General features: G+C 43.6%; 1 protein-coding gene across 2 annotated transcripts in view; it reads left to right on the forward strand.

Moving 5' to 3' along the window:
- The window catches only part of usp45 (ubiquitin specific peptidase 45), a 48,887-nt gene that overhangs the window by 16,769 nt on the left and 22,194 nt on the right, over positions 1–9,924 (forward strand). For both annotated transcript variants that reach the window (XM_023989381.1, XM_023989382.1), the window contains exons 6-7: positions 7,997–8,148; positions 9,682–9,777. In XM_023989381.1, coding sequence (XP_023845149.1) covers positions 7,997–8,148; positions 9,682–9,777 — 248 coding nt within the window. The remainder of the gene's footprint in view (positions 1–7,996; positions 8,149–9,681; positions 9,778–9,924) is intronic.

Genomic DNA, 9,924 nt, shown 5'->3' on the forward strand with positions numbered 1-9,924 from the left:
TAAAGAAGATGATTGTGGACTACAGGAAAAAGTGGATTGAGCACGCCCCCATTCTCATCGACGGGGCTGTAGTGGAGCAAGTTGAGAGCTTCAAGATCATTGGTGTCCACATCACCAACAAACTAACATGGTCCAAGCACACCAAGACAGTCGTGAAGAGGGCACGACAGAACCTATTCCCCCTCAGGAGCCAGAAAAGATTTGGCATGGGTCCTCAGATCCTCAAAAGGTTCTACAGCTGCACCATCGAGAGCATCCTGACCGGTTGCATCACCGCCTAGTATGGCAACTGCTCGGCATCTGACCATAAGGCACTAAAGAGGGTAGTGCGAACGGCCCAGTACATCACTGGGGCCAAGCTTCCTGCCATCCAGGACCTCTATACCAGGCGGTGTCAGAGGAAGGCCCTAAAAATTGCCAGACTCCAGCCACCCTAGTCATAGACTGTTCTCTCTGCTACCGCATGGCAAGCAGTACCGGAGCACCAAGTCTAGGTCCAAGAGGCTTCTAAACAACTTCTAACCCAAAGCCATAAGACTCCTGAACAGCTAATCAAATGGCTACCCAGACTATTTGCATTGCCCCTCTCCCCTCTCCACACCACTGCCACTCTGTTGTCATCTATGCATTTAGTCACTTTAATTAACTCTACCTACATTTACATATTACTTCAACTAACCGGTGCCCCCGTACATTGATACTGTACCGGTACCCCCATGTGTATAGTCTCGCTATTGTTATTTTACTGCTGCTCTTTAATTACTTCTTACTTGTATTTCTTATTCTTATCCGTATTTTTTAAACTGCATTGTTGTTAGGGGCTCGTAAGTAAGCATTTCACTGTAAGGTCTACACCTGTTGTATTCGGCGCATGTGACTAATAATATTTGATTTGAGTTCAATACATGTATTTCCCCTAGATTATCAACCCCTTTTGCAGACCAGACTTGACTCAAATGCTTTAGTACCTGAAGTAACAGCCTGGTTATGCCACAGAGGGGTATGGAGATGCCTCTTCCAGTTACCACCAATTCACTTCTCAACCCTCCTGAAATTATATTTTGTATTGAAGATAATGGGACCATAATATAACATGCATTTCTTAATAGTTATACCAGAAAATAACACATCTTGTAATCTAATCTAATAGGAAAAACGAGTACCTCCTCAATAGTTCTCAGAGAGACTGATGTAGACTGATCGAACCATGATCTAAGTAGGCGTAACTGGAAAAACTGGTGGTAAATATAAACATTTGGTTATGCAATTCCCACATTTCCCTTCGGTCGTTGTAGTACCTCAAACAGGATCTTTGGATGTTTGGAATGACAAAGGTATTTACGTACAGGTTTATCAATCCTTACCCAATAACCTAGTGGCGGAAAGAGTGGGATCATCATTGCTTAGGAAATTAATACGTGGCTACATACTCATCTTTATGGAAGCAACCCTTGTTTGTAAGGAAGTAGGCAACTTCTCCCAAATGTTTAGATCTTGTTCAACCTCTTTTGTAAATGTTCTCATAATTAAACTTCACCAAACCATGCAGAGATGTTTTGTGTATTAAAGATGCACTATGCAGAAATTGCTAAAATTCTAATAGTTTGCCTAATTTCAGTTTATGTGACAAAACAAGCAAGTATAGTGTAGAGGATTATTGTACCATCTAAACCACTGTGAAATATATATTCCAATAACCAAAAATATTGTATTTTCATCTGTTTGGATGTGGTGTACAAAACCGAAAGTAAAAGACGCAAAAACAAAACTTAAGAACGGGAAGCATAGAAATAGCGCACATAGAACAGATCTATAACACACGTTTCTATGTGAATTTGGCCGGGTCGCCATAAAAAGTTACATATTGCAGCTTTAATGCCCAAATAAGTGGACTGGGTTTTAACAGGATTTGTTGAGTGAAGTGAAACTTTCTTGGCTGTTTCATTGATCAACATTTAATGCTGATTTATATCCTGACATCAATTTGTAATCTTCAAATGTGGATAATAAAGATGAGATTGAATTCTCAATATCTATCATATCTAAGAGGATATCATACGTGTATAGAGATATGAGATGATGATTTAATCGGTATAGGAGAAGCAATTGCATTCTGCCTCAAATGCGGCTCTAGAGAGAGAATGAATGTCGGGGATAAGCTGTCGCCTTGTCTACATCCACGAAAAATAGGAAATGGACTTTATTGTATGTCATTTGTAGACATCATGACAAAAAGTTTAGCGTACGAACCATATCCATAAAATGCTTTCCCAAACCAAATTTCCTTAAATCCGCCAACAATACTGCCATTTGAGCCTGTCAAAATCCTTTTTGGCATCTAGTGACAGCACAGCGCACGGTGTGTCCAACTGTAGTTTCATGTATTCCGTGCATTAAATGATGGACTTAGATTTGCGCTATTGAATTTTTGCAATAGTAGCTTGTGTCCACAAATTCCGATATAAATGAAACCTCAATATGAATGCAACATTCAGGCTTGCCTGCTTTCTGGTCCAATTCCTTTCAAATTTTTGGAGATATTTTTGAAAATATTTTTTCATAAAGAAAGCAAACAATAGCCATTTTTTTTCTCTCACTTGTGTGAAAAAGAGCTGGGAGTCGAGAGAGTCAGCAGGAGGGGGGCAGACAGGGATCGTGATCGTTTAGTCTGCCCTGGGGACAAGCTCCACAGTGTCACTGCTGCCCATATTCGGTGGCTGAGCAAGGAGGGCCAGGTGGTGGTGCCGAGCGCGGCACAGTCAAGCGTGGACGCAGCGCATGCTGACATTTTGCCTTCCCCGACTGCTGCAGGGGGAGGAAAAATATGCTTTTCCATATGCTTGTGCTCGTTGCACCCCCTTCCCGGGTCCCTGGCAGATGGCTCCCTGAACATTGTTTACCTTCAGTGGCGGTCCCAGATGAAGAATGTGTCCATTGGCATTCCCATTCCGTCCAGTTTTCCCCTCTCTCTTTAGCCAAGGAGCCGGTCGGAATACTCTCTCTCTCACACACACACACACACACACACTTGTATAAACAGGTACATTCTCACAAAGCTACATACCCATCTCGTCACATATTCCCCATCGCTTACAGATTCCAGAAAAAATGTATCGTATTTCTCTAACTTGTTCTCTCATTCTACCAGGAACTACACTATCCACACTTGTTTGCAATGTGTTGTGTAGTGTGGCCATATGGGCACCTCCCTGATGTCTGTTTAGTTCCAGACAGACAGACCTCCAGATGTTTCCAGTGTGGCGGCTGGAGCGACAGATGCTTTTGGCTGGACTGGGTTGGACCAACACTCCATTCAATGGTCCCAAGGCGGAACCCTGCCCCGCTTGGTCACAGAGACCATCACAGTGCCAGGCAAAGAACATCCATCTGCCATAAATCCGAGTAATTATCATCAATATTTGATGATTGACATTCTCAGTCGATGTTTTAGCTGGATCACTAACTGATTCTGGGAGACCGTCCACATCCTCAGCCTGCCATAGTTACACACTTGTCCTGATCTCTGTTATGGGTTTACAAACTGGGTCATAGTCAATTGTAGTGATGGGGGGGGAATCATGATATTATATTGATATTTGACTAAGTATACATTTGTAAAATACATTTATACTTGGTAGCGGTAGCTAGCGCTAGTCGGCTGTACCTGCGCCAACATGTTTCATCCTATAGCTTGGTCTCCATCTTTTTAAAGTCAGCCAACATGTTTTCAGTACTTATTTCCTTGACTGATCAAAACAAATTTTCTCATGGTCTCTCTTGTCCCTCTGCAGCAGACATATTCTGTATAGTGAGCAATATGTTTGGAACATCAAATCGCAATAAAATCACAGTGTCGAATCGCAATACATATAGAATCATGAGAATCGCAGGGAGCATTTCATCAGGGAGCATGTGCAAGGCCTATTTTTGTTTTTTGAGGAGAGAAAGGGTGGGCAGGAGGGTCGGTTGTTTTCACAATGAAAACTTTGGGTTAAGGATAATTTTGTCCATGTCTCTCTCACCTTGGCCTTGTCATGCTGGGTCAGAGCCAGAAGCGGACTGGCCTCATTGGCTTGGGGATCAGGGCAGCAGCAAGGGGTCCACTGCTAACTGAGCCGTCTGTCTGGAAGTGCTGTTGACAGATACCAGAATACATGATCCTGAGTCCTCAAGGTAGCTTAACCTCCTCTAACCAAGCACATGCTGGTTTGGTTTACTTATGGTACATGCAGCTATGGCAATCTCCATTTGATACCATTTATATGATGAAATAGGTAGGTGCTGCAGGTAGCCCCGTATCCTGTCACCCAAATAATAACAATGTCATATAATTATAGTCATAAAGATAATGTCACATACTGACATTGAGGACCTAAGATGATCACATTTCTCATGTCTTCCCAGTTAGAACATTTCAAATCAACAGAGAGAGACTGACAAAGGCATGGCCACCCACCTTTTCCCCTCTCTGGTAGTGATGTAACACTGATTAAGGTACACATGAGAAGTGTGCGTTAATTCACGGTTAAGCAGCTTGCTGTCTCCCGGAGCATGAAAGAGAAGGGATAAATTGTGTAAGTGGTGTGAGTTATGGGTTAGGGGAGGGGGAGGGGCAGGAAGGCAAACAGGCACAAAGGGTGCTTTCTCTCATCTCAACAGCCTTGGGTCCTCTCACTTGTTTTGTTCATTAATGCCTAATGTGACGGAACACCACTTGTCTCTCCCTTCACAAATGACACTAATGACAACAGAATAGGAAAGGATGGCCTGTAACGTTTGTACTAGGTCCTAGCATGACAGGTGTATAAAATCATGCAATCTCCATAGTCGAACATTGGCAGTAGAACGGCCTTCCCTGAAGAGCTCAGTTACTTTCAACGCCGCACCGTCATATGATTTGACCTTTCCAATAAGTCAATTCGGCAGATTTCTGCCCTGCTAGAGCTGTCAACTGTAAGTGCTGTTGTTGAGAAGTGGAAACTTATAGGAGCAGCAATGGCTTAGCCGCGAAGCGGTAGGCCTCACAAGCTGACAGAACGAGACCGCCGAATGCAGAAGAGCGTAGTGCGTCTGTCCTCTGTTTCAACACTCACTACCAAGTTCCAAACTGCCTCTGAAAGCAATGTCCGCACAATAACTGTTCATTGGGAGCTTCGTGAAATGAGTTTCCATGGCCGAGCAGCCACACACCATGCGCAATGCGAAGTGTTGCCTGGAGTGGTGTAAAGCTTGCTGCCATTGGATGCCAGGAGAACGCTACCTGCCTGAATGCATGGTGCCAACTGTAAAGTTTGGTGGAGGGGACAATGGCCTGGGGCTGTTTTTCATGATTCGGGCTAGGCCCCTTAGTTCCATTGCTACAGTATAAAATTACATTATAGATGATTCTGTGCATCCAACTTTGTGGCAACAGTTTGGGTAAGGCCCTTTGCTGTTTCAGCATGACAATGTCCCCGTGCATAAAGCGAGGTTCGTACAGAAATGGTTTGTCGAGATCGGTGTGGAAGAACTTGATTGACTTTCACAGAGCCCTGACCTCAACTCCATCGAACACCTTTGGGATGAATTGGAATGCCGACTTCGAGCCAGGCCTAATCCCCCAACATCAGTTTCCAAACTCACTAATGGTCTTTTGGCTGAATGGAAGCAAGTCCCCGCAGCATCTAGTGAAAAGCCTTCCCAGAAGAGTGGAAGCTGTTATATCAGCAAAGGGGCGACCAACTACATATTAATGCCCATGATTTTAGAATGAGATGTTTAACGAGCAGGTATCCACATACACTACATGACGAAAAGTATCTTCTGCGTGTGTTTTTGTGTTTGATTTCATCAAGACAACCATGTATACTTAATGATGTCAGATGTGTCAAGAAGAAGTATCTTATCACTCTTTTGCCTCTTAGGGGCCCGATTTGCACTGTGTTTCAGTGAGAAAGGTTTCTGACTTTCCTAAAGTGTTTCTTAGCATTACATCCCCCTCGTTTTGTAGATAAGAATTTTGTAGAGAGATGTACTTAGTTTGTCTCAGCCAGCCACACCCCATGCTTTGAGTGTTAGACTAGTGCACAGAGCTGTCAGCCTCCTGACTACTCCCCAACTATAATCCCTCAGTGCTTGTCCCTGCTGGCCTGCTCTGCACTGACGACTGCCTCCCTCCTTGCTGAGTTGGGACGGTCATGGAGGAGTAACAGCTGGACCAGAGAGCCGTCTCTCCCTAAACAGCGGAAACTTCTCCAGCTGTCATCTGCTCTCTCCCATATGGCCCATCGCTCCTTCCAGCTGCAGCCCTGGCCTCCCGCACTTTAACCCACTTCCACTGCAGAAGACCATTTTTGCAGTTTGCTCCGGTGTGTGTGTGTCTGTGTGCTGCTGGGACCGGGACCGGCCCCCACTAAGAAGCTCCCCCAGCACATAATGGGTTGAATGCAACCCCTGTCTCCCTGAACAAACTATTAGGCTCTGGTCTCACAGGAGATTGAGAGACACTTTAGGTGTTGTTTTTTCTCTGGCGACCTGTGAGAACTTGGTTCGTACGTAAAGTTTCAAAATGCCTTTGCTGCACCGAGCTAGATCGATATGGACAAACTCTCTTGCAAGGTGACACCATGCGGGGGAAAAAAACGTATCACATTTTCACTGCACTTGACATACTAAACGAACAGTAAGCGCATCTTAGCTAAAACATTAGTCAGTGCATATACAGTGCATTCGGAAAGTATTCAGACCCCTTGACTTTTTCCACATTTTGTTACGTTACAGCCTTATTCAAAAAAAAAAAAAAAAATCCCTCATAAAAAAACAAAGCCACGAGGTCGAAGGAATTGTCCGTAGAGCTCCGAGACAGGCTTGTGTCGAAGAACAGATCTGGGGAAGGGTAACAAAAAAATGTCTGCAGCATTGAAGGTCCCCAAGAACACAGTGGCCTCCATCATTCTTAAATGCAAGAAGCTTGGAACCACCAAGACTCTTCCTAGAGCTGGCCTCCCCACCACCAGAGTGGTGCCCACCAGAGTGGCCAGATGGAAGCCACTCCTCAGTAAAAGGCACATGACAGCACGCTTGGAGTTTGCCAAAAGGCAACTAAAGGACCATGAGAAACCAGATTTTCTGGTCTGATAAAACCAAGATTGAACTCTTTGGCCTAAATGCCAAACGTCACGTCTGGAGGAAACCTGGCACCATCCCTACGGTGAAGCATGGTGGTGGCAACATCATTCTGTGGGAGACTTGTCAGGATCGAGGGAAAGATGAACGGAGCAAAGTACAGAGAGATCCTTGATGAAAACCTACTCCAGAATGCTCAGGACCTCAGACTGGGGTGAAGGTTCACCTTCCAATTGGACAGCGACCCTAAACACACAGCCAAGACAACGCAAGAGTGGCTTCAGGGCAAGTCTCTGAATGTCCTTGAGTGCCCCAGCCAGAGCCCGGCCTTTAACTCGATTTGAACATCTCTGGAGAGACCTGAAAATAGCTGTGTAGCGACGCTCCCCATCCAACCTGACATAGCTTGAGAGAATCTGTAGAGGAGAATGGGAGAAACTCCCCAAATACAGGTATGCCAAGCTTGTAGCGTCATACCCAAGAAGACTCGAGGCTGTAATCGCTGCCAAAGGTGCTTCAACAAAGTACTGAGTAAAGGGTCTGAATACTTATGTAAATGTGATATTAGCAAACATTTCTGAAAACCCCCGTTTTTGATTTGTCATTATGGGGTATTGTGTGTAGATTGATGAGGGGGGAAACTATTTAATACATTTTAGAATAAGGCTGTAATGTAACAAAATGTGGAAAAAGTCAAGGGGTCTGAATACTTTCCGAATGCACTGTACATTTCACCTGTTTAACATTTGCATTTGAAAATGTCAAGTACTCATTAGCAATCGAATACAAAACCATGAATCGAGTGCTCGCGTCCAACTCTAATCTACAGTTGAAAATGTCAAAAACCTTTGTATATAGGAGTAAAACAACTTTTCCTTTTTGTGCCTTGCAGGAACAACATCGAAAATGATCAAGCTTAGAGAGGAGCCCAGCGACTATGCAGACCAGTCCAGAGGGAAGAGTCCGGTCTACAACAGCACACTGGTCCCAGTCAAAGGCATCAACAACCTAGGAAACACCTGCTTCTTTAATGCAGTTATGCAGGTGCGGTCATTATGAGATTGGTTTGTATACCGTAAACATTGATGAGGCTGCTTATGAAATGCAACCGTCGGGATAAGGTCATGTCGAAMAGTCTTTACCACTGGTGTAATTAAGGTCATTGCATACCTTAGAGTACTATTTATAACTTGTCAGTAATGTCCAGATCAACTAGCCCATGTCAGCTAACATTTTTGTTGCTCGGTTTGTTAGCCCGTAGATATTTTTGTAATGTTTGAGTCACTCAAATATCACATGAATAAACATTAGACATGGCAAAATGTATAGAATTGCAAGAAAATTAGCTTTAAACCTGCAAAATGTTCTCTGCACCTCATGACAAAATGTGTAGAATTGCTGGAAATAAGCTTTAAACCTGCAACATTTTCTCTCCCTCAACAACCCTGGTCTAGGGAACAGTGTACTGTAAACATGGCGGCTGGTCAAACTGGCATGTCAAGTGCTGCTCCTCCCTACAGTAAAATACCATAACATACCAGCCTGGGGCTCCCGAGTGGTGCAGCATTTCAGTGCTTGAGGTGTCACTACAGACACCCTGGTTCGAATCCAGGCTGTATCACAACCGGCTGTGATTGGGAGTCCCATAGGGTGGCGCACAATTGGCCCAGCGTCTTCCGGGTTTGGCCGGTGTAGGCCGTCATTGTAAATAAGAATTTGTTCTTAAAATCAACAACACATGAAAGGCTTGTATAAATGTCTTTACAATACAGCAGTATAGGCAAGAACAAGTTATGCATATATAGTACACGGGTATTTTATATGCGTATGTGTGACTCTTCTATCCACAGGAGAATAGGACTGGTATGGAACACGTTCTCTATGTTCCAGTGTGTGTTGTCTGTCTGGTCTTGGGGAATTGAAACTTACATTCCCTTCCCGTTTTCCGCCATTTTGTTAATCACCTGGAGCTCTCTCGTGATTGAAACCAGACCGAAGATTCTTCCTTTACATGTTTTTTTCTCTCTCTCTTTCTATTCTCATTGGCTCCTTCAAAATTGCAATTTTGCTGGTGAAACAACATAATTGTCAGAGAGAAAGCTCACACTGCTGAAGCCATTGTGTCTTTTCCATAGCAACTGTCTTCATTGCCAGCATGTGACAAAACAACTGTCGTTTGAAAGGGAAGAAAGAGATGATGCAGTAATATGATGGGACAATGGTGGCTCTGGGCAATCCCTTCTGTGTTTGTCACAGCTCATCGTTTCTTTGGAAATAACTTTTTTAGCGTAATGATATTTAGGCTAACACCCGCCAGTTTCTCAGAATTAATCGAGATGTTTTCAATTGTAGACTTTCCAGTTTTACCAATATTTTTTTTTGCATTTGTAATATTTTAATGTTTTTTATTATTTTTTGTGAAGGGATGATGAAATAAAAAGGAAGAAGTGCAGGAAGATGTTAATTCATGATTCTTCTAACTGATAAGAAATGATTCTGTCCTGTCCATGCAGGTGAAAAACGATGATGACTAAATGAACGGTAATGGGTTAATAATGGCTGATTTCTGTCCATCAGAATCTGTCCCAGACTCACATGCTGAACGACCTGATACAGGATGTGAAGGAGAAGGGACACAAGCTGAAGATCTGCCCCCCTGCCGAGTCAAATGTGGTACGTTCCACGCTCATGTGCTTGGTATAGTCCAGTCCACCACTATAGTCTTATTTATTTATTTTATTTTTTATTTTATTTCACCTTTATTTAACCAGGTAGGCTAGTTGAGAACAAGTTCTCATTTGCAACTGCGACCTGGCCAAG

This window comes from Salvelinus sp. IW2-2015, linkage group LG6.1, assembly GCF_002910315.2.
Source record: "Salvelinus sp. IW2-2015 linkage group LG6.1, ASM291031v2, whole genome shotgun sequence".
Classification (NCBI taxonomy): domain Eukaryota; kingdom Metazoa; phylum Chordata; class Actinopteri; order Salmoniformes; family Salmonidae; genus Salvelinus; species Salvelinus sp. IW2-2015.